The 26,006-nt window shown below is 36.0% G+C and overlaps 2 protein-coding genes across 3 annotated transcripts; both read right to left on the bottom strand.

The window, feature by feature from the left end:
• Positions 1-10,982: 10,982 nt before the first annotated feature.
• Positions 10,983-11,931, bottom strand: LOC129642151 (olfactory receptor 2G3). Its single transcript, XM_055566708.1, has one exon. The coding sequence runs from the start codon at positions 11,925-11,927 to the stop codon at positions 10,983-10,985; it is 945 nt and encodes a 314-aa protein (XP_055422683.1). The 5' UTR covers positions 11,928-11,931.
• Positions 11,932-23,657: 11,726 nt separating this feature from the next.
• On the bottom strand, positions 23,658-25,160 carry LOC129642150 (olfactory receptor 2G2-like). Of its 2 annotated transcripts, XM_055566707.1 has the most exons (2): positions 25,130-25,160; positions 23,658-24,571 (listed from the first exon to the last, which is right to left on the bottom strand). In XM_055566707.1, the coding sequence occupies exons 1-2, from the start codon at positions 25,158-25,160 to the stop codon at positions 23,658-23,660; spliced, it is 945 nt and encodes a 314-aa protein (XP_055422682.1). The 2 variants fall into 2 exon arrangements, with proteins under 2 accessions (XP_055422682.1, XP_055422681.1); XM_055566706.1 differs by lacking the exon at positions 25,130-25,160 and having other exon boundaries at positions 23,658-24,611.
• Between the last annotated feature and the right edge of the window lie 846 nt (positions 25,161-26,006).

The raw sequence follows: 26,006 nt of genomic DNA, 5'->3' as shown, positions 1-26,006 counted from the left end.
TTACTTCTATTCTAGCCATTTTCAGGCATTAATGCATTGATTTAAATTATGGTTCATCAAATAAGATGAACTTGTTCCTGACAGGCCAGGGGGCCTTATTAAATTTGGTGAATCCTTGTATTTGCCTAACACTGGAATGAGTGTTTTCATTATGTGCAAGACAATGAGTTTCCCTGATGGTTCTGTAGAAAACCTGCCAATGCAGGAGACTCTGGTTCTATCCCTGGGACAGGAAGATCCTCTGAAATAGGAAATGGCAATGTACTCCAGTATTCTTGCTTGGAAAATTCCATGGACAGAGGAGCCTTGTGGGCTATAGACCATGTAGTCACAAAAGAGTCAGAAATGACTGAGTGACTGAGCACATAGCACGTGGGACAATACCAATACCAGTATATGCAAACTAGCAGATAGCATGGTTGTTACCAAGCTCTAATATGCCCTGTGGAATCAGACCAATACAGTAAAGTTTAAAGTCAATTATTTCTCAAAATACTGAGTGTACCATTGTACCTGGTTTACTTTGATCTTGATAGTTGTTGAATCCAAAGAAATAAGCTTTGGATGAGCTTTGCAAACCATATGAAGAATCACTAAAGAATCTAACACACACTGGTAATAGAACTAATAGTTGTTCTGTACTTATAGTAAACTGATTTTAGACCAGTTTCATCACCTTTCTGTAAATTTCTTCACATATCAGGCAGAAATAGTATATATACCTTGCCCCCATTATTCATTATAAGTAGCTCAATTAGGTAATGTTAGGTATTAAGAATTTATAATTGTGTATAAAACGTATCTTTCACTGACTAATTTCTGCAAACTTACTATGTTCCTGCTCTTTGACAGGAACTATGTTTGGCACTTAGCATGATCATCTCGGCTAATCCATTCCTTCCTATTTATTTTCTTCATCAGATCAGATCAGATCAGTCGCTCAGTCGTGTCCGACTCTTTGCAACCCCATGAATCGCAGCACGCCAGGCCTCCCTGTCCATCACCAACTCCCGGAGTTCACTGAGACTCACGTCCATCGAGTCAGTGATGCCATCCAGCCATCTCATCCTCTGTCGTCCCCTTCTCCTCTTTCCCCCAATCCCTCCCAGCTAGCATCTGTTTTTATGCTGCAGTTTGCTTATTGTGAATAAAGTATTATTCCTGAGGTCAAATATGAGCAAGAGATAGTCTGGAAGACCATAGTGTCTTTTTTATTTTTATTTTAAGAACAAAAATATTTAATATTTCAAACATTTAGGAAACATCATTTATAAAAGAAATATATTATTATTTCTGCCTTTCAAGTGCCCATAATGTTTTACAAGGTATATAAAATTATTGAATAAAATATATCTAATGATTAATACCCAATATTATATCATATATCTGTATATATACTTTCAAAGGTATGGATAAAGTAATTATATATTATATTATATTATTATATATAATATATGGTTATATAGTATTACATATTATAATCAGATATTATCAGATATTATATATTATGTAATATATAATGTTATATTTTATGTTATTGTAGGAGGGATTGGGGGTAGGAGGAAAAGGGGATGACAGAGGATGAGATGGCTGGATGGCATCACCGACTTGATGGCCGTGAGTTTGAGTGAACTCCGGGAGGTGGTAATGGACAGGGAGGCCTGGCATGCTGCAATTCATGGGGTCGCAAAGAGTCGGACATGACTGAGTGGCTGAATTGAACTGAACTGAACTGAATACTGTATTATATATTATTATTTTATACATGCCTTTGAAAAACATTGTGAGGCTTGAAAATCGGTAGTCACTAACACACACCTCTATATTTACCTATATAGTGGATGTAGTTGTCAGATACAGGTCCTACAAAAATTTAGATACCAAAAAAAATTTTAAGCTGAGTTGTTGATGAAGTAAATTTTTAAATTGCCTTATGAAGAATCGAAGAATTTTGAATAAATGAAAGTATCCAGATTCCAGGTGGAGGAAGGATGCAGGGTTATGGAGATGGAATAGTAAATAACACACATGTGTGAAGTTAGCATTTGTATAATCTGTGGATGAATAAAAGTATTAAAGGAAATCCAAGTTACCATGACTTGTTAAAATTGCATAAATAACATTTTGATTACATAATTCCATGTTTCTACTATGTAACTATCTATAGAAGCAACTTGAATGTTTCAACCAAAGAAGAATATTCAAAACTAATACAATTATGTAAAGTTTAAAAATAAAATAAAATTAAAAAAAAAACAAAGAAGAATATTCAAACAATATTTTTTTTATTATGAAGATTTTCTGTTAGACTTAAAAAAGAATAATACATCTAAGAGAAGAGTAGTTACTTTGTTTAGGGGCACAATTATGTATTTAATAATGATTTGGAAAACTAACTGTACTAATTTAACAAGAGGGAAAAAATGACTTTTCAATCAGTTTTTGCCTTGAGTGTTCTCTTTGTAATTAACCAATTTAATTTGATCAAAAGTAAACTTGAATTATTTCACCAATTCAAAGCATTAATTTGTGTGTGTGTTTTTTTTCTTGAAGACAAAGCATTCTTTGACAAAATATTGTGCTAGTCAAATTCTCAAAGATATGAATCACACAATAATAGTACATGCTTGACAGGTTTGTATGGAAGAGTTGGATAAAATCACACCTTGGGAAGTGCTTGACCAATATTTGGAATAAAGATGGAGTTGAATCAGTGAGTTTTTGCTTTATAAATGTAGATTCAGTCCTCTTTAAGGGAATGCATTTCAGAATAACATTGCAAAATAAAAAATCATACTTTTCTACTCACTAAACTAAATCAATGATCATCTGCCTTTCCCCTCCAGAATGGTCCTAATGTAACTTCCACAAAAGTTGGTTTCTTGGTGTGCTTATTTCTAGATTTAATAAAATATTTATCCAGTTACTGAAAGAAGTACATCTGTATTTTGAGATATTTAGAAGATATGTCTAACAAAACTAAAGACTCATTGTGCTCAGTTGTGTCTGGCTCTTTGCGGCCTCTGGACTGTCGCCCTCCAGGCTCCTCTGTTCATGGAATTTTCCAGACAAGAATGTTGGAGTGTGTTGTCATTTCCTACTCCAAGGGATCTTCCTGACCCAAGGATCAAACTCATGTTTCTTGCATCTCCTGCATTGGCATGCAGGTTCTTTACCATTAGCACCACCTGGGAAGCCCAAAGATTTTCTGCTTTTATTAGTTGCTACATTAGCTTAACTTTTGACATACTGTCCACCAATTCTCAACTCCAATTATCTGTAGTTTTAGTCTTATTTCAAACTCCACTTTGTGTTACTCACACTTAATCTATATTTTTTCATACAGCTTCTAATTTAGTCTATTTTTAAATATTTTACCTATCTTTTTATATTTTACATATCGCCATTAGTACATTCACTTATGAAAAGAAAAATATCATTATTTTCCATATTTACTTCATTAAAAAATCCTAAACATTTAGTTTAGTATCTGTGTTTTAGTATCTTTGTTCTCTTCTTCTCCACTCTCCTTATATACAACATATACCAAGACCCAGTAAAATCAGTTTGGTTAAGCAATTTATAGAATTATTTTGAAAAAACTAATGGATGACTGATTAAGAAATAGTGTCATATAAACAGTACATAAATGAATTCTAAATGTTTTGCAATGTGTTACCTCATGTGTTCATCACAACAACCTGTAAATAAAGACATGTTATTAAACTTGATTTCTGGGACTTCCCTGGTGGTCCAGTGATTAAGATTTTGCCTTCCAGTGCAGAATGTACAAGTTCAATCCCTGGTCAGGGAGCAGAGGTTCCACATGCCTCGTGGCCAAAAACCCAAAACATAAAACAAAATCAATATTGTAACATATTCAATAAAGACTCTTAAAGAGTATAGTTTTAAAAAATTAAAAATAAACTTGATTTCATAGATAAGTAAGTTTAAAGTGTCTTCCTCACAAAATGTCAACAATCTCTCCAAAGATGGTACACCAAGTCTTAAAGTTACAAGTTTATACATTAAAATGAATAAAGGTGTACTACCTGAATGGTTCATTCTGATGGTTAATCATTGTGTTGATTTATCATGTAGATAGAGAAAGAAATCATAAGAATAAAATAATCAGAGATAACAAAAACAAAGAAGAAAGCTGTACTGAGACACAGATGGTGATATGGATCAGATAAAAAAAATTTCTAGGGATGAAAGTTAATTATGAACAGGAATTGGAGGCATAAGCCAGAGTAGGAGCAAAGACTTCTATATGAAAGCTATAAGAAATCAGTCTCACAATCAACTCACTCAGACTCCTCAAGCTGGTAGACCATGACCTTAGATGAACGCACAAGGATTCTTTCCAATCAGCTGTTGGATGCTGTAAGAAACATTCTGAAAATTTTCTTTCTCATCTGATATCAATGTGAATAAATAGATTACCCATCTCTTTCATATCAGGATCTTTTATTATTTAAACTCTGCTACTAAAATCAGTAGAATACCAAAAATCTGCAATTCCAGAGTGTGGACTACAGTTTATTCCCTAGACCTTACACTAGCCAGAGTGGATAGCTTAGATTTCCCTGGGGCTAAATTACTGGCAACATCTCCAGCAACTCAAAAAATTAAGCAACTCATACTATCCAGGAATTAGTCATTCAGCCTGTATGCATAAGAAGCCATGTTAAGTGCCCATTTATTTTTAGAAAAGACGTCAAACTTGTTAACAGAAAATTTAAAATTAGACTGCCAGTATGATGTTTTGAACTATTACAACTTGTTTGACCAGTCAAATGTATTTTGCAGGGCAAGGTTTCATGAGGGCATATTGTAAAACCCATGGTTTGTCTGATGTGTGTGTGCCTAGGTAAAGCAAAGAACCGATCTAGATCATAATTTATTCACACTTGAAGAACAATTTGAACATAGCATATATATCATGTCTATGACATAGGCTCTATGAATTTACTTTCTGTTGTTCCATAATTATCACTTAGGGCAAAGTAAAATAAACTTGTTTAAACCTATACAAAATAATTGAAAATTTCATTTTAACAGTCTATTTAAATAAAAAATAATAATAAAGGTGTCTAACTTAATGGCAGCATTATTTTTAATTACTCTAAATTATTTTTTAAATACAGAGATATTTAATTATATACACACTGAAACAGTAACCCATCTCTAGGGAAGTAAAGATTTTTCTCTTTATTATTAAAATATGATGAAGAGGGACTTCCCTGATGGTCCAGTGGTTAAATGCAGCAGACTTGGATTCAAACCCTAGTCAGGGAACTAAGATCCCACTTGCCACAGAAAAACTAAGCCCATGAGCCACAACTAGAGAGCACGCATGCTGTGACTACTGAGCCCACATGCCACTAGCGAGTCTGTGTGCCTCAGTGAAAGACCCCACATGCTCAATTAAGACCCAACACAGCCAAATAAATAGGATGATCAATGGCTATTAAAAAAAAAAGAATGCTCTAAGGCCAAACAAATAATAAAATATGATGAAGGCACATAATAGAATTTTTTAAAATAACATATGTGTTATAAAGTTGCCCCTGACCATGCTCAAAACACACTTTGTCTATTGTGTTTTCTTAGTTATTACATTTAACTATTTAAATGCCAGTCAATTTTAGGCAAAGTGTGGGCACATGGCTCTAGTTTATTTCCAAAGAATAGTCACCCCAGAAACATTAATTGAACAGGCCTCTGTATTACTTTGTGTTGTTGCCTGTGCTACACAAAACTTCTGTGTACAGTCATCAAAACAATATGGTGCTGGCACAAAAACAAATATAGATCAAAGGAATAGATAGAAAGCCCAGAGATAAACCCGTATACCTATGGTCACCTAATCTATGACAAAGAAGGCAAAAATACACAATGGAGAAAAGACAGTCTCTTCAATAAGTGATGCTGGAAAAATTGAACAGCTCCATGTAAAATAATGAAATTAGAACACTTTCTAGCACCATACACAAAAATAAACTCAAAATGCATTAAACACCTAAATATAATGCTCACACTATAAAACTCTGAGGAAAACATAGGCAGAGCACTCTTTGACTTAAATCACAGCAAGATGTTTTAGGATCCACTGCCTAGACTGGCAAAAAAATAAAAACAGTTAAAAGTGAAAGTGAAAGGTTAGTTACTCAGTCATGTCCAACTCTTGCATCCCCATGGACTGTACCCCCACCAGGCTTCTCTGTCAATGGGATTTCCCAGGCAAGAATACTGGAGTGAGTAGCCATTCCCTTCTCCAGGGGATCTTTCTGACCCAGGGATAAAACCCAGGTCTCCTGTACTCCAGACCAATTCATTACCATCTGAACCAGCAGGGAAGTCCCAGAGTCATAAAAACAAAAATAAATGGGACCTAATTAAACTTAAAAGCTTTGCACAGCAAAGTAAACCATGAAAGAAAGTGAAAGTGAAGTCGCTTATGGACTGCAGCCTACCAGGCTTCTCCGTCCATGGGATTATCTAGGCAAGAGTACTGGAGTGGGTTACCATTTCCTTCTCCAGGGGATTTTCCCGACCCAGGGATCAAACCCAGATCTCCAGCATTGCAGGCAGACACTTTACCCTCTGAGCCACCAGGGAAGTCAAAGTAAACCATAAACAAGATGAAAAAACAACCCTCAAAATGGAAGAAAATATTTGCAAACAGAACAACTGATAAGGGAATAATCTCCAAAATAAACAAATAGATCATGCAATTCAGGATACAAAACAAACAGCCCAATAAAAAAATGGATGCTGCTGCTAAGTCGCTTCAGTCATGTCTGACTCTGTGTGACCCCATAGATGGCAGCCTACAGGCTTCCCCGTCCCTGGGATTCTCCAAGGAAGAATACTGCAGTGGGGTGCCATTGCCTTCTCTGAAAAAAAATGGATAGAAAATCTAAATAGTTTTATCTCCAAAAAAGACACACAAATGACTAAAAAGGACATGAAAATATGCTCAACATCACTAATCATTAGAGAAATGTAAATCAAAAGTACAATGATGTATCACTTCACACCAACCGGAATAACCATTATCAAAATATCTACAAACAGTAAATTCTGGACAGGGTGTAAAGAAAAGGGAACCCTCCTACACTGTTGGAGGAATGTAAGTAGTTACAGCCACTGTGGATAACAGTATGGAAGTTTCTTAAAAATCTAAAAATATAGCTATCATATGATCCCACAATCCCACTCCTAGGCTATATTCAGAGAAAACCATAATTTGGAAAGCTACATGCACCCTAATGTTCACTGCAGCACTATTTACAATAGCAAGGACATGGAATCAATCTAAATGTCCATCAGTAGAAGGATGGATATAGAAGATGTGGAACATATATACAACGGAATATTACTCAGTCATAAAAAAGAATGAAATAATTCCATTTGTGGTAACAGAGATTGTCCTGCTTAGTGAAGTACGTCAGACAGAAAATTGCAAACATCATATGCTATCGCGTACATGTGTAATTTTTAAAAAGGGGGGTAACATATGAACTTATCTACAAAAAACAGAGTAGATGTAGAAAACAAAACTTATGGTTACCAGGAGGTAAGAGGGGACTGATAAACTGGGGGATTGGTATTGACATATACACACATATATACAGTACTGTATTTAAAATAAATAACTGATAAGAACCTAGTGTATAGCACAGGAAACTCCAAATTAATGCTCTCTAATGGCCTATATGGGAAAAGAATCCAGAAATAGAGTGGTATATATATGTGTATAACTCTCACTTTGCTGTAAACTTGAACACATCATTGAAAATCAACTATACTCCAATAAAATTAAAATTAAAATATTCTGCTAAAAAATAGCTTAAGCTAAGCATTTTGTATATTTTTCCTATTAAACTAAAAAAATTACTCTATAGGTTTCTGAACATGGAAACAAGTATTAATGATTTTTTTATTTAGATTGATCAAAAAATCCATAAACAGGGAGAGATTTCCCAATATAGGCTATTATTTCTATTTCATAAATTACAAATCAATAAAATATTTAAATCATATGCCTGAAGTTGGAAATATTCTGTTCAGAGATGTTGGCAAACTAATTTGGTTGTTCTTATTTATATTCTGTAGTATGCTAAGATTAAATTTTGTTTGGATGATATTTATAAGATAGTCAAATATTAGGGAGAGGGTGGGAAGATTTGGGAGAATGGCATTGAAACATGTAAAATATCATGTATGAAACGAGTTGCCAGTCCAGGTTCAATGCACGATACTGGATGCTTGGGGCTAGTGCCCTTGGACGACCCAGAGGGATGGTATGGGGAGGGAAGAGGAAGGAGGGTTCAGGATGGGGAACACATGTATACCTGTGGCAGATTCATTTTGATATTTGGCAAAACTAATACAATTATGTAAAGTTTAAAAATAAAATAAAATTTAAAAAAAAGAAAAAAAAACCCAATTAGTGAAAATATCAAAATGTGGCTTATTTTTTTAATCACAGAAAGCAAGCTATTTATACCACATGCTAATTATCTGATTAAAAAGGTAAATTCTCAACCTTAAAACGTGATTTTTCAAATTTGGGGTCATATTATCTGGCTAAATATAATTAAATATTTAAGTTATCCCTGAACTAGGACACTTTTGATCATAGCTATGCCTTTTTGTTTCCTTTCTTCTCTAGGCAAAGTTGATATAATAAAAAAGTACTGTCAATATATAACTTCCTTTTTTAACTTAATTTTCTAAAGACAAATATTCTGTGACATTGGTTTAATCAAATCCAGAAGCTTTGTTATTTTCATTAGTTTGGAAGCATAGTCACAATCATAGTATTGAAAATCTTGTCTTTATAAATGTCTGTTCGTTAACCATGCATTATTAATTCAAATCCTTTTATGCATATCATATTTAATTTTCTTGCAACACACAATATTTGTGTGAATTTTGATTCTCCGCCTCTTATCCAAGGAACAGTCTTTGCCATGTTCAACAGATAACACCAACTTTAACTTCAATAAGAAATAAAGTGAAATACTACTCTGTAACCCAAATTTTCCATGGTAAAGAAAATGTTTATTGAAGCTACTTCTTATTTATACCACACGTAATCAAGAGTTATTTACTCTGCACATAGTTACTTTTGAATTATCTGCCAGCATTCAATTTTATAATCATTTTCCCCCGTATTTTAAGTTACTGATATTGTGCAAAGTTCCACATATCTTTTTATATCTAGTTAAAAATTGCTCATATTATATTTCTGAAATCTAGTTTTGATTATATGGCTTTTCAGTCGTATCTGACTCTTTGCCACCCTATGGTCTATAACCCGCCAAGCTCCTCTGTCCATGGGATTCTCCAGGCAAAGAATATTGGAGTGGGTTGCCATGCCTTCCACCAGGAGATCTTCCCAGCTCAGGGATCGAACCTGCGTCTCTTACATCTGCATTGGCAGGTGGGTTCTTTACCACTATCGCCACTTGGAAAGCCTCAAATCTAGTTTTAGAAGTTTCATATTAATGGAAGCTTCCATTTCTAATGGGTAGCTTACCCATTTTTGCTATAGGGAATGATTTATTCTCCACATAAAATTATAAGAGTTATAAATTTCAATGTAGAATAGTATTGCACATCATTGATGCCTGTTTTGAAAAAGAAAAAATATTGATTTGTCAGAAATTTTACTGCTTTGTTGAAAATGACACAACAGAAAAGCTTTGATAACCCATTGCCCTCTTTATGAGACAATGTACTAGGAGCAATGAATTAATTATCAATCAAATATAATCTGTTTTCTGCAACTTATCATTATACTTTCATATTTGCTCTATTCTTTTCCAAATAGTATAACACAGACACACATACACACACTTAAACACACATATATTTACAGAATTACTACTGTAGCCTATACAGAATCATATGTTGTATATGGAGTGGAATCCGTGTGTTTACAATGCAAAAAAGAAAAAAAATTATACCAAAAGTGACCCAACTTTTCATAACTGTAATGTTTTCTTGATGTACTAAGATTCATTAGATAATCTTTGACTGAGACTTCTTTATTACTTTAAGTGATAAAAATTATTTTAAAAATAATGGTGCATTTTGAAGTGCAATTATTCTTATCTGATTAGAAAATGATTTAGAACAAAATTATTGAATTACTTTTTCTCTTAAAAGTTTTGCATGCCGTGACCTAAGAACACAAAAGGAGATGCACTTAGTAAGTTATCCAAAATAATGTTTAGAATATTTTATTTCACTTGCTTCTTCCTAAAAGGTATTTTTAAATGATAAATGGGTATGTAAAAGAATAGTTAATACAGTATCTTCCTGAGTAATAAATTGACACTATGAGGTTTTTTGTTTTTTTTTTTTTTCTGTTTGGGTAGAGGAAGTGCATACATAAAATACTTATTTTCCAATGTGAAGCTTTAATGAGTGCAGCAGTAGGAAATAAATATAATGTACTTGACAGAAAGTTGGACAATTCACTAAAACTGAAAACAAATTAGATAAGGTGGCTAAAAGTCCTTAATATTTAATAGAGAAAATATGCTCAAGAGAATATACATTATAAATAAAGAGCTAAAATGTATTATATTATCTTTATAAATTTTATTTGAAAGTGGTCTTAGAAAAGTCTATCAAAATTTCTTAACTTTCAATGAACAATTGGTAAATACTTAATGGTTTACTTTTTTTTTTTTTTTTGAATCCTTGGGAATAAGTGTCAGAAGTAAAATACAGACTTTGTGGTAAGGTCACAGTGTATACCCATGCACAATTCTGTTTCCCATGGTTCAAGCTCTCAACAAATAAAGATATATACATTTTGTTATTTGCACATAAAATAAGAGAAGATTCTTTATGTAGATAAAACAAGAACAATAATTTAATTTGTATAAAATTGAGAACAGTGTTTTGGCTAAGTAGAAACTGAGTAACTACATGACTTATGATCACTTCCTTGCACATCATGTCTGTAGAAAGCACAGTTTTCCTGTGAGAAGCTTCTTTAGAGCATCTTTCACATCCTTGTTTCTTAATGTGTAAATAATAGGATTTAAGGTGGGGGTCACCATGGTATAGAAAAGTGAGATGAACTTGCCTTGGTCCTGAGCATAACTGTTGCTTGGTTGCAGGTACATGTAAATTATGGTGCCATAGAAAATGATCACCACCATAAGGTGGGAGGAGCAGGTGCTGAAGGCTTTGCGCCTTGCCTCCACTGACTTGAGCCTCAGCACTGCTTGAGTTATGAAGCCATAGGAGATAAGGATGAGTGCTGGGGGGATTAGGAGAAACAGCATACTAACAACAAAAAGGACCAACTCATTGATGGTGGTATCCGCACAAGCCAACTTAAGGAGAGCTGGTACTTCACAAATAAAATGATCCAGCCTGTGGTTGCCACAAAAGGGCAACTGCAAAGTAAAGGTTGCCTGAATCAAGGAATTGGCCAAACCACTGAGCCAGGAGATAAATGCCAGCTGCTGGCATAGCCGTGGGTTCATGATGACCACATAGTGAAGAGGTTTGCAAATAGCAACATAGCAATCCAAGGCCATCACAACCAGGAGGATACACTCAATTGAGCCCAGTGCTAGAGAAATATAGAGCTGTACCACACAACCACCATAAGTGATGGTTTTCTCTGGTCCTTGCAGGTTAACTAGGGTCTGAGGTGCAAGGCTAGTAGTGAAGCAGATGTCCAGAAAGGAGAGGTTGCTGAGGAAGAAGTACATATGGGTATGAAGAGGAGGATCCAGGTATGAGATGATGATAATGGTGATATTTCCCACAAGGGTCAGGAGGTAGAACAAAAGGACAAATACAAAGAGCACAGCCTTTAGGCGAAGGTGGTCTGAGAATCCTAGAAGGACAAAACCAATCAGAGAACTCTCGTTGGCTTTTTCCATCCTCTAGAGGGAACTGCACCTGCTAAAAGAGAACATTTGAAACAGCTCATCCCAGAATCACAGAATGTATGAGCTGAAAGGGTCAAGAAGACTGACTTGTCCAACCTGTTGATTTTTCATCCCCAATGTGTTACTGGGCTTCCCTAGTGGCTCAGTGGTAAAGAATCCATCTACAGTGCAGGAGACTCGGATTGGATACCTGGGTTGGGAAGATCCCATGGAGAAGGAAATGGCAACCCACTCCAGTGTTCTTGCCAGGAAAATCTTATGGACAGAGAAGCTTGGCAAGCTATGGTCTATGGTGTCGCTAAGAGTCGGATACAACTGAAGCAAATGAGCAATGTGTTACTGACTTGGAACATCAATCCATGTTACTTCATTCCAGTCCAGTGACTCTTCTTTAAAAATCATAAATGCTTTCAGCATTGGGGTTATCTGGAAACTGATTATTAAAGTCACTCAAAGTGAATATTTGTGTGCATATCAAGAAATGTGAGATGATCTATTTACTTCTGAAATCAAGTGTCTCTCAAAATAAAGTGAACAGCATATCATGGTTTTTAACTGTTGACAAAATCTGCATGCAAAATATGATATTCAGGTTTTATCGTAGGCACAAATGGACATGGGAAATTTCTTTGCATCTTCCCCCTACATACACGCACTCTTAAACTCTCGTCTCTAGTCACTGCCTAAACAGAGGAAGGTAAGATATTCATGGGTTTAATTGTATATCTAGACAGACAAAGCAAAATTGAATACTTAAGTGATAATTCAAATTTTAAAATAAATTTAAAAGTATGATCTAAGTAAATAATTTTCAAATAGATTTTGCAAAATAATAGTTGAAAAAATATCATTTTGAAATATGAAGTCTAGGAAAGTCTTTATGTATAAAACTAACTAAAATAATATGTTTAAAGATAGGTAATACTAAGATGGGAAGGGATATAAGATCAATTTTTGCATGTGGGAAAACATTAGAAATTACTAGGAGGGAATGAAAAAGGTATGTTTGAGGAGCCAAATTATATAATATAAATCAAATTATATATGTTCATTCAATGATTGAAGTGCCAAAAATAAAAATTATTTTTAGTTATATTTTGAAGCAACATTATGTAAATAAGCTGGCTAAAATTTTCTAATATTCAGTGAAGAAAATATCATACTCAAGAGAACATACATTATTAATGAAGAACTAAATATATTAGCTCTATAAATGTAGTTTGTTTGAAAAACTCCTAAACATTCAACATGATAAAACCATAGAACAAATTACAAGCAAAAATGAAAAGAGCTTATGTGAAAGGTGAAGAAATTTCAAGATCACTTGGTAAACACTGGTACAACATGTGTGGATAATTCAGTTGCCTTTATAAGAAACAAAAAAGTGAGTGTTAAAGTTTTGCCTAGAAAAAAAGTATTTGAAGCCAAATTGTAGAAATTTCTGAGCAAGGTAGTTATTAACTTCATTGTGCAAACAATGAAATGTCTTTGGAGGCTTATGAGCACACAGGAGAAAGATATTATCTATTTCTGTTTTGGAAATATTGGCCTGGTAATGATTTATAGATGGATGTGGAAAAATTATTTTCAGGGAGTTCAATGAGGAACATTTTGATAGTTCTTATCATATTAACTAGTGGCCTTGTAATGCAAATGGACTGAAAACTCTTGGAAATGACAACAGTTCAATAAAATTTGACAGCAGTTTAATAAAAATTAGTTGGAGGAAAATTAATTGAATGAAAATGTCAAAATTAATTAAATAGTGATTTTGTTATGGAAAGGGGGATAAGAGAAGGATTATAAGATGATTCTATTATAATTTGCTTTCAGAATGAGAAAACTGAAGAAGTATAAAATGGCAGACTATATTTCCCATTCTGATAGATTTTTACCCAACTTACCAAGACTCCCATTTCAAAACATGTTTCATTCCATTCTCTGCTACCATGCTTTTGGTCAAAGTTCTTCTTGACTGATTGTGAAATTTTAGTAGGAGTCTTAAAATGAGGTGATTGTTTCTATATTTATATACACCGAGCCAGGTGTGAGCCAGGTGTGTTTTTCTTCAGTCCAAAAGACATAGAGGAAATGTTTTTCAATGTCAGCTCATGATGACTTTTATAGAAGTTTCTAATGTCTATTTGTCTCTATAATTGAAAATTGTTATGCTAAACATGACAAAAAAATGCAATATGGAAAATATAGATATTAATACAAGAAGCAGGCAGAAACAAGCTATTTTTAAGAAAAACATAAAAAGCAAGAAAGAAGTTGGAAGCAGGGCCAAATTGTGCAAGAGATCTTAAAATGGGGGATTCTCCTTGTATTTTCTTAAAGTAACAATTAAGCTATTGCATATGGATGAAAGGAGAAATAATAAAAATTGTATTCTATAGTTGAGATTGTGAAAGACTTTGAAATCCAGATGAAGAGACTAGAAATGTTGATGGTTTTGAATAAGACTGTTTTAAAATATCTTATCTTAACTGGGTAGAATTGAGTGGGTAAAAAAAAAGTGATAAGCAGATACAAGAATCGATAAATGAGGTGTAGCTGGGTGTCATGATCTTTGCCTTTAATTTTCATTCAAACCAAGCATGAACCACCAACCAGAGGGATGGATACCACACACAAAGCACTCTAGGTCCTCCTTTTGCCGGTCCATGCCCTACCTAGCCTCTGCCTCTGCCCCCACAAGCTGACTCATTACCCTGCCATGCTGAGCAATTTGCAATCTCCTGTCTTCAGTTAACTATATCTTTATTCCTCTACCAGAATATTCTCTCCAACATCCATCACCTGAAAAGCATCTACAGTTTTCAAAATCTAGCACTGATCTCTAACATACAAACTCCCCCTTGACTCTGACTTACCTCCACTCTCCATGCTGACAAGATTTATTTTGTGTCACTGCTATACTCTAAATGTACTTCTATCATATTAATAGAAACTCTAAGACTCTACTGACCTAATTTTAGTCCTACCCAATCATAAGCTACTTCTTAAACTGAAAGGTCATGCTTTACTGATATTTAATGTAATTTTTCTGATGTCTGAGGCATAATAATTCAATAACAGCTTGATAAAGAAATGAATGCATTTTCAGGTGTCTTGTTTCCCACAGTCTGATTCTTTTTAAAAAAAATCTGTACAGAAAATATAAGAAAAATAAGTTATGGCCAGGTAAGCTGAGCTGAGAGGGAGAGCTGAACTGCATATATAGGAAATTAAAAAAAAAAAAAAAATGAGCCAAAACAAAGTGACAGGGAAGCCCTTAACCACTTACAGTGATATCATGAGTCCAAAGCTGGAGAAAGCACCTACTCCATGTTTCTTGTCCCTTTATAGAATGGCATCACTGTTGAGGGTGCCCTAAAAAAAGTAGCTCCTGCAATTTCATGATCCTAAAGCCAAGGGGAGAGAGAGAAGAAAAGGACAAGGTATGGAAAAATAGAGCACTGAATCAGAGTGGAAGAAGTCTTCAAGTTTTCCCTTTCTTCCCCTACCAGAAGGCTTTGGCAGAAGTACCTGAAGAAGTACTCAGTTGCTCAGTCCTGTCTGACTCTTTGTGACCCTACAGACCATAGTCCATCAGGCTCCTGTGTCTATGGGATTTTCCAGGCAAGAATACTGGGGTGGTTTGCCATTTCCTTCTCCAGGGGAACTTCCCAACCCAGGGATAGAATCAGCATCTCCTGTGCGTCCTGCATTGGCAGGCAGACTCTTTACCACTGAGCCACGGGGGAGGCCACATAAGGAAAGCCTCTTTCCAAAGCTTCAGACAAACAGACCTAGCAAGGAAGATGCCCAGAACATAAATACCAATGTGTCTAAGGACATGACTAGCCACAGGACCTTGAGTCTGACTGCAACCTTTCAGAGATTGCAGTGCATTGGCTATGCAGCAAGTCTCATGTGGAGGTGGCAGGTTTTCCCATGAAGCCTGCTAGGCAAAGTTTTTGTAACTGCCTAAAGTCAGGGTTGAAGAAGAACACCTACCAACAGAGGGATGGATAAAGAAGATGTGGTACATATACATAATGGAATATTACATAGCCAGAATCAACTCCTCTGTTACCTGTGCTATTGTGCCACTCAACCTTTGTTCATTACCTCAATTGCCTGCTTGTAGAAAGCTTTGGGACAGCCTAAAAAATCATAATTCTGTCCTGTCTCCATTTGGAGAAATTCAGTGTAAGACACATGTTTTTCTGATCTAGCATATTTTCCATATCCTGTGTTCCTTCATGGCTACTCTATTAGGCTTCCCTGGTGGCTCAGACAGTAAATAATCTGCCTGCAATGTGGGAGAACTGGGTTCAATCCCTGGGTTGGGAAGATCCCTTGGAAGAGGGCATGGCAACCCACTCCAGTATTCTTGCCTGGAGAATCCCCATGAACAAAGGAGCCTGATGGGCTACAGTCCACAGGGTTGCAAAGAGTCAGACATGACTGAGTGACTGACAGCATAGCACTATTGGTGAAAATTCAGTTTCAGTGATTGTAGATTTCTCAGTTTGTGTGTTTAAAAAACAGATTGGAAGTGCTGTCCTGAGTAAAGTTCCTGATCTAAGGTGTAATCAAGTGCCCTCTACCCATAAAGATTTGTATTCTTGCTGACCTTCAAGTTTCAGTAAAATAAATTACATCCTATAAGGAAAAACAAAACCAAAAAAAAAAAATGAGACCATAATGTCATTAGAATTAAGAAAGAATAGATCTCTAGAAAATACTACATTTCTTCTTGATGAAATCCAATCAATAAAGCTAACCCTCCCTTGTTTTGGTTAATTTGTTTATGTGTGCTTAGTCACTCAGTCATCTCTGATTCTTTGTGACCCCATGGACTGTAGCCTGCCAGGCTTCTCTGTCCATGGAATTTTCCAGGCAGGAATACTGGAGTGGGTTGCTATTTCCTTCGCCAGGGGATCTCCCCAAACCAGGGATCAAATTTGTGATTCTGGGATCTCCTGCATTGGCAGGCAGATTCTTCACCACTAGAGACATTTTTCGAAAATGGCAGAGAGCTCCAGAATTGAAAAGCTTGTAGTGGTGCCCTATTTAATGAAAGTTTCCTTATGATAATTCACATGAGTAAATTTTTACAGAAAGCTGAATCACCTTGAATTGAAGTGCTCTAATTGAGCTGTGGAGTTGTATTGATGTGGAATTGAGTGTGTCTGTATCTATTTATCTGTTGTCTATCATCATAATCATCTATAGTGTTCCTGTAAAAGCACAATTAACTCAAAAAATATTAGCCATCTAAACAAGTCAATGACAATGGTTTATACCTATGAAGAATAGCATAAATTACTCTATTCCCTTATTTGATAGGCAAACCTGAGTGCAAATAGCTTATCTGTCTCATCAGAAACCATTGTTATTTAACTGATAGATCAAATCCAGCAATAATAGAAACCAAAGACTTGCTACCTCAGTAACTTTTATAAACCCCTTCAAGATCCAAGTATATTCAATTAAAACTGAACAGACAATCCTTACTTACAATTATGGCTATTTTGTTCTGTTTGAAATTTTCACATCCTCAGAAGGCTCATTACACAGCATGTTCTTAGTTGTGTGTTTACATATCTAACCAGAGCCTGACCACAAGATGACAGGCTTCAAAATCATGTCTATCAAAGAGTCATATTTCCGACAGAAGCCAACTGTGAGGAAATTTTTAGTGGTAATGAGAATTATGACAGAAGGAAATCCTAAAAAGGGGAAGTTGGCAATATCACCAAAAGGCCATGACTTGTTTACAGTTAAAAGTCTTCTGGGGAAAACCTGTGTCCCCAACAGACAATTAGTCAAGGAACTGACTAATTCTGAGGATCATCCAGGGAGAGAGGATACACTTACTTCCCAACTGTGAGAGTTTCCTTTCTTCCTTGAATATTGTTTTGGGACCTTATAATTTCTTAAGAAAATAGTTATCAGACTTTCCCGGTATAAAATAAATAAAAATAGCCTACTTCTGGGTATTTTTCTTTCTTTACTACAATTACAAGAGGTAATGGTGGCAGTTTAGTCACTAAGTTATGTCCCCCTCTTGCGACCCCATGAACTGTAGACTGTCAGGCTCCTCTCTCCATGGGATTCTCCAGGCAAGAATACTGGAGTGGGTTACCATTTCCTTCTCCAGGGGGTCTTCCAGACCCAGGAATTGAACCCAGGTCTCCTGCATTGCAGGCAGATTCTTTACCGACTGAGCTACGAGGGAAGCCCCCAGTCGCAAGAGAGATCAATAGAGCAATTTTTTTCTTCCTGAATATTGGGTTCAATGAGCCATATAATTTTTCTCTGAGCATCTGTCCTTGTTAAGTATTAATAACTTTAAAAATAACTTGCAAAGTATTAATAACTTTAAAATCATCTGAAGAAATGTCTAGATCTGACATTTTTGTGAGATTATGACTTTTTTTAAAAAATATATTTTTCAAATCTCAGTCTCTAAACATTTATTTTTAATTGAAGTATAGTAATTACATTATCATATTAGTTTCAGGTATACAGCATCACTAATGATTAAAGTTTATATATATATATATATTACTCAATTTAATTTTATTATAAAATATTAGTTATATTTTCTGTATAATACCACTTCAGTATTCTTGCCTTGAGAACCCCATGAACAGTATGAAGAGGCAAAAAGATAGGACACTGAAAGATGAACTCCCCAGGTCGGTAGGTGCCCAATATGCTGCTGGAGAAAAGTGGAGAAATAACTCCAGAAATAATGAAGAGACAGATCCAAAGAGAAAATAACGCCCAGTTGCGGGTGTGCCTGGTGATGGATATAAAGTCGGATGCTGCAAAGAACAATATTGCATAGGAACCTGAAATGTTAGTCCATGAATCAAGGTAAATTGCAAGTGGTCAAACAGGAGATGGCAAGAGTGAGCATCGATGTTTTTGGAATCAGTAAACTAAAATGGTCTAAAATGGGCAAGTTTAATTCAGATGACCATTTTATCTACTACTGTGGGAAAGAATCCCTTAGAAGAAATGGAGTAGCCCTTATAGTCAACAAGAGTCCAAAATGCAGTACTTGGGTGCAATCTCAAAAATGACAGAATGATCTCTGTTTGTTTCCAAGGCAAACCATTCAATATCACAGTAATCCAAATCTATGCACAACCATGCCAAAGAAGCTGAAGTCGAGCAGTTCTATGAAGACCTATGAGACCTTCTAGAACTAACACCAATAAAAGATGTCCTTTTCATCATAGGGTACTGGAATGCAAAAGTAGGAAGTCAAGAGATACCTGGAGTAACAGGCAAATTTGGCCTTGGAGTACAAAATGAAGCAGGACAAAGGCTAACAGAGTTTTGCCAAGAAAATGCACTGGTCATAGCAAACACCCTCTTCCAACAACACAAGAGAAGACTCTACACATGGACATCACCAGATGGTCAATACTGATATCAGATTGATTATATTCTTTGCAGCCAAAGATGGAAAAGCTCTATAGAGTTAGAAAAAATAAGACCGGGAGCTGACTGTGGTAAAGATCATGAATTCCTTATTGCCAAATTCAGACTTAAAATGAAGAAAGTAGGGAAAAACACTAGACCATGCAGGTATGACCTAAATCAAATTCCATATGATTATACAGTGGAAGTGAGAAATAGATTTAAGGGACTAGATCTGATAGATGGAGTGCCTGATGAACTATGGACAGAGGTTTGTGACACTGTACAGGAGACAGGAATCAAGACCATCCCCGTGGAAAAGAAAAGCAAAAAAGCAAAATGGCTGTTTGGGGAGGACTTACAAATAGCTGTGAAAAGAAGAGAAGTGAAAAGCAAAGGAGAAAAGGAAAGATATAAGCATCTGAATGCAGAATTCCAAGAATAGCAAGGAGAGATAAGAAAGCCTTCCTCAGAGATCAATGCAAAGAAATAGAGGAAAACAACAGAATGGGAAAGACTAGAGATCTCTTCAAGAAAATTAGAGTTACCAAGGGAACATTTCATGCAAAGATGGGCTTGATAAAGGACAGAAATGGTATGGACCTAACAGAAGCAGAAGATGTTAAGAAGAGGTGGCAAGAATACACAGAAGAACTGTACAAAAAAGATCTTCACGACCCAGATAATCACGATGGTGTGATCACTGACCTAGAGCCAGACATCCTGGAATGTGAAGTCAAGTGGGCCTTAGAAAGCATCACTAAGAACAAAGCTAGTGGAGGTGATGGAATTCCTGTTGAGCTATTTCAAATCCTGGAAGATGATGCTGTGAAAGTGCTGCACTCAATATGCCAGCAAATTTGGAAAACTCAGCAGTGGCCACAGGACTGGAAAAGGTCAGTTTTCATTCCAATCCCAAAGAAAGGCAACGCCAAAGAATGCTAAAACTATTGCACAATTGCAGTCATCTCACATGCTAGTAAAGTAATGCTCAAAATTCTCCAAGCCAGGCTTCAGCAATACGTGAACTGTGAACTTCCAGATGTTTGAGCTGGTTTTAGAAAAGGCAGAGGAACCAGAGATCAAATTGCCAACTTCCGCTGGATCATGGAAAAAGCAAGAGAGTTCCAGAAAACATCTATTTCTGCTTTAGTGACTATGCCAAAGCCTTTGACTGTATGGATCACAATAAACTATGGGAAATTCTGAAAGAGAAGGGGATACCAGACCACCTGACCTGCCTCTTGAGAAACCTATATGCAGGTCAGGAAGCAACAGTTAGAACTGGACATGGAACAACAGACTGGTTCCAAACAGGAAAAGGAATACGTCAAGGCTGTATATTGTCACCCTGCTTATTTAACTTCTATGCAGAGTACATCATGAGAAGTGCTGGGCTGGAAGAAGCACAAGCTGGAATCAAGATTGCCAGGAGAAATATCAATAACCTCAGATATGCAGATGACACCACCCTTATGGCAGAAAGTGAAAAGGAACTAAAAAGCCTCTTGATGAAAGTGAAAGAGGAGAGTGAAAAAGTTGGCTTAAAGCTCAACATTCAGAAAACTAACATCATGGTATCTGGTCCCTTCACTTCATGGGAAACAGATGGGGAAGCAGTGGAAAGAGCGTCAGACTTTATTTTTGGGGGCTCCAAAATCACTGCAGTTGGTGACTGCAGCCATGAAATTAAAAAACACTTACTCCTTGGAAGGAAAGTTATGACCAACCTAGATAGCATATTGAAAAGCAGAGACATTACTTTGCCAACAAAGGTCCATCTAGTGAAGGCTATGGTTTTTCCAGTGGTCATGTATGGATGTGAGATTTGGACTGTGAAGAAAGCCAAGTGCTGAAGAATTTATGCTTTTGAACTGTGGTGTTGGAAAAAACTCTTGAGAGTCCCTTGGACTGCAAGGAGATCTAACCAGTCCATTCTAAAGGAGATCAGTCCTGGTTGTTCTTTGGAAGGACTGATGCTAAAACTGAAACTCCAATATTTGGCCACTTCATGCAAAGAGTTGACTCATTGGAAAGACTCTAATGCTGGGTGAGATTGAGGACAGGAGGAGAAGGGAACCACAGAGGATGAGATGGCTGGATGGCATCACCGACTCGATGGACATGAGTTTGAGTGAACTCCAGGAGTTGGTGATGGACAGGGAGGCCTGGAATGCTGCAATTCATGGGATCACAAAGAGTCTGACATGACTGAGTTACTGAACTGAACTGAAAGAGGTCTATCTGAAAAAAGGATATGATGTTCATAAATACTATCTCTCCCAATACAGGAGCACCTGAATATATAAAGCAAAGAAATATTAATGGATATAAAAGGAGAAGTTGAGAGTTTGCAGTAATAGTGTTTGTGTGTGCTTAAGGAGAAGGCAATGGCACCCCACTCCAGTACTCTTGCCTGGAAAAACCCATGGGCAGAGGAGCCTGGTAGACTGCTGTCCATATGGTCGCAAAGAGTCAGACATGATTGAGCGACTTCACTTTCACTTTTCACTTTCATGCATTGGAGAAGGAACTGGCAACCCACTCCAGTGTTCTTGCCTGGAGAATCCCAGGGACGGGGGAGCCTGGTGGGCTGCCATCTATGTGGTCGCACAGAGTCGGACACGACTGAAGTGACTTAGCAGCAGCAGCAGCAGTCACTCAGTAATGTCTGGCTCTTTGTGACCCCATGGACTATAGCCCACCAGGCTTCTTTGCCCATGGGGATTCTCCAGGCAAGAATACTGCCATTCCCTTCTCCAGGGGATCTTCCCAACCCTGGTCTCCCACATTGTAGGTGAATTCTTATTCTTTAGCCACCAGGGAAGCAATAATAATAGGGGACATTAATACCGTACCTACATCAATCAATTAATCATCCAAAGGGAAGATCAATACGAAAATATTGACTTTAAGTGATATATTAACCACATTGTCTTAATAAATATTTACAAAATAGTTTACCTAAAAACTGTATAGTAGATTACATGTTAGGCCGCAAAACAAGTCTCAATAAATTTAAGATTAAAATCACATCAAACATCTTTTCTGACCACAACACTATGAAACTAGAAATAATTTTGAAAACAAAACTGGAAAAAACATGAACATGTGAACAGTAAACAACATTCTACTAAACAATTAATGGATCAGCAAAGAAACTAAAGAGGAAATTTTAAAAATACCTTGAGGCAATAAAAATGGAGACACAGTTTTCCAAAGCCTATGGAATGTAGAGTATTTTTCCCAACTACAGGCTGTACAACCTAATGTTTGCTACAATGCAGTGACATAGAGATTTTAATACTCTGTGTTTGTATAAAATTTTTCAGAATCAACGTGCAAAAGTCTTCATTTTCAGAAAAGGAATATTATAAGCAAAGATCTTCAGAATGAAGTTATAGGTAACAAATCAGTGTTGTAGCATAAATAATAAAAGGAGTTTTATTAAGCTTTCATCTGGAAAACGAATTTACAAATTATAAAAATATGTTTATATATATTTACCTAAATGTAAAAAAAAAAAAAAAGAGTATATTATTGTATATTTTTAAAGTGAAATAATCAACATAACATTAAGAAGTGTATGGTTATACTAACAACAATAGTGTTTTTCTTTATATGGCTTTGCAAGCTATAGAATAGTCCATGGCTATGCTTTTTCTTAGGAATCAGAGTCCGATGTTAGTTCAAAGTGGTTCAATTGGTTCAACTACAAAATAATAAAATCAAGTTTCTGCTTCTGCTTTATTCTCCACCTTTAATGTGTGGCTTTTGTCTTCATGCTGTTTATGCAACTCTCTATATGTCTACCACATGTTAAGTGGATAGAGTATAGGGTGAAGTAAAATAATTTGCTTTATGACAGCTTGCCCATGGTTCATCCATCTTAGATACATCCTTGCAAAAAATAAGCCATAAATCCATCTAGAGAAACATAAAGGGTAAGAGACTAAATATATTATTCAAAAATTGTTAAATGGCTAATGTAAAGTATTTCTTGAATATTTTCATATTTTTCTTCATCTTATAAAATATTTAATTAAAATAAACCTCAAATGCTGCATATATAATATATTTTGGAGAAAAGACATGAACCAAAGGATTTATGTTACCACTGTGTAATTGTAAGGTTGGGACTAGACACATACATTCCATAGTATATTACAAAATGTTTTATAAGAAATTAATCAAAAGGAAATGGGGGAAAAAGTTTTAAAACATTATGTGATTTTCTTTAACCACAAAAATTAGGTATTTATCATAGTAATGCTTTAAACCATTTTTTGACAATCATGTAAACTTTATTACCAAAATCTTCCCTAGAACTTTTCTTAGTGCTTCCTTGACCTCTTTGTTCCTCAGAGTATAAATAAGAGGATTAAGCATGGGGGTCACCACTGTGTAGAAGAGAGAGACAAACTTTCCCTGATCTTTGTATGTACTTTTGGCTGACTGCAGATACATGAACATGATGGTTCCATAGAACATGATGACAACTGTCACATGGGAGGAACAGGTCCCAAAAACTTTCCTTCTTCCAGTAGCTGATTTGATCTTCAAAACTGCTTGGGTAATGTAACCATAGGAGACTAGGATGAAGGAGATAGGCACAACAAGGAAGAGGATACTAGCCACAAAGAGCTCAGCCTCATTGAAAGTGGTATCCACACAAGCCAACTTGATAAGTACAGGGACTTCACAGATAAAATGATCCACTTGGTGATGCCCACATAAAGGTAGCTGCAGGGTGAGAGTGGACTGTACCAGGGTGGTGGCCACCCCACTAAGCCATGCTAAAGATGTCAGGGCCATGCAGAGATGAGGATGCATTAGGAGAGCATAGTGGAGGGGACGGCAGATGGCCACATAGCAATCATAGGACATCACAGCCAGAAGGACACACTCAGTAGATCCAAGAGCATGAGAGACGTAGAGCTGAACCATGCAGCCACCATAGGTAATGGTTTTCATGGGATCCTGCAAGTTTACCAGGAGCTGAGGAATAACACTGCTAGTAAAGCAGAGGTCCAGGAAAGAGAGATGAGAAAGGAAAAAATACATTGGTGTATGAAGTTTGGGTTCCAGATGAGATATCAGAATGATGGTGGTGTTCCCTAAAATGGTTAGTAAATATAAGATTAAGATGACCACAAAGAGAGCTGTCTGTAACTGAGGGTAATCAGAAAACCCTAACAGGATAAAACCTGTTATGTTTCCCTCATTGGTGCTCTTCACCATCCCCATGTGCAAAGTATGTTCCAGAAAGTTGAGTCATAGCTGAGAAAGATTATATATTACATAAGGTCAGATAAATGACAATGTCATCTCTCCCCAAAGTTATATGCTAAATGCTTAGACCTCATAACTTGTATCTATTTTCCTATTATGTGCATTCTATAATACAGTGTGCATTCTCTCAATGGCATAGGTGTCTTCTGATGCTCTGCAAGATAGAAAAAAACAGATTTTTTTTTAAAATGATCAAACTATAGTAATTAAAACAGTATTGTATTGGCATAAAGGTAAATGTATAGATCGATGGAGCAGGATAGAGAACCTAGAGATAAACGCTTGCATATAAACAAGTCATCTTCAACAAAGAGACCAAGAATACACAATGTAGAAAGGGCAGTCTCTTCAATAAACAGTTTGGGGAAAACTGAATATCCACATGCAAAAGAATAAAATTGAACCTCTAGCTTACACCATACACATAAATCAACTTAGATTAAAGATTTGAATGTAAAATCTGAAACTGAAACTCCTAGAAGAAACATGGAGGAAAACCTTCATGGTATTGGTCTTGGCAATTATTTTAAAGATATAAGACCAAACCATGGGTAACAAAAGCAAAAATCTATGGAAGGGGAGAAAATATACAAAATTATACATAACATCCAAGGTATATAAGAGATTCAAATGTCTACAACAACAACAAAAGAGATGACCCAATTAAAACGTGAACAAAGAACTTGAACAGACATTTCTCAAAACAAGACATACAAATGTCCAGTAGGCATATGAAAAAGTGTTCAACACCACTAATCATCTGGGTAATGCAAATAAACCCACAATGAGATATCACCTCATACCTGTAAGGATGGTTGTTATAAAAAAAAACAGATGACAACAAATGTTGGAAAGATTATGGATAAATTAGAATCCTTGTACAGTATTAGTGGGAATGAAAAACAGAATCAATGTTACTCAAAATATTATAACTATCATACGGTCCAACATTCCCACTTCTGGGTATACACCCAAAAGAATTGAAATTGGGATCTTTAAGCGATAATTTCATTCCTGTATTTATTGCAGCATTATTCACAACAGCCAACCTAAGTATCCATCTAATAATGGTCAAATAAAAAGATATACTATTCAACTTTAACTAATGGAGTATTGTTAGCATATTGATAAAATATTATGAATAAATAAAGAAGATACAGTATATTCCGTGCATGCGTGCTAAGTCCTTTCAGTTGTGTCCGACTCTGTGCGATCCTATGGACTGTAGCCTGCCAGGCTCCTCTGTCCTTGGGAATTCTCCAGGCAAGAATGCTGAAGGGCTTGCCACGCCCTCCTCCAGGGGAGCTTCCTGACCCAGAGATCAAACCTGTGTTTCTTATACCTCCTGCA

This window comes from Bubalus kerabau, chromosome 1, assembly GCF_029407905.1.
Source record: "Bubalus kerabau isolate K-KA32 ecotype Philippines breed swamp buffalo chromosome 1, PCC_UOA_SB_1v2, whole genome shotgun sequence".
Taxonomy (NCBI): domain Eukaryota; kingdom Metazoa; phylum Chordata; class Mammalia; order Artiodactyla; family Bovidae; genus Bubalus; species Bubalus kerabau.
Note: the sequence above shows the minus strand (reverse complement) of the source record. Positions and strands in the feature narration are given on the sequence as shown.

What these genes read in the sequence shown, in the direction of transcription:
- LOC129642151 (XM_055566708.1), bottom strand. Translation starts at nt 11,927, where the DNA reads ATGGAAAAAGCCAACGAGAGTTCTCTGATTGGTTTTGTCCTTCTAGGA.
- LOC129642150 (XM_055566706.1), bottom strand. Translation starts at nt 24,611, where the DNA reads ATGGGGATGGTGAAGAGCACCAATGAGGGAAACATAACAGGTTTTATC.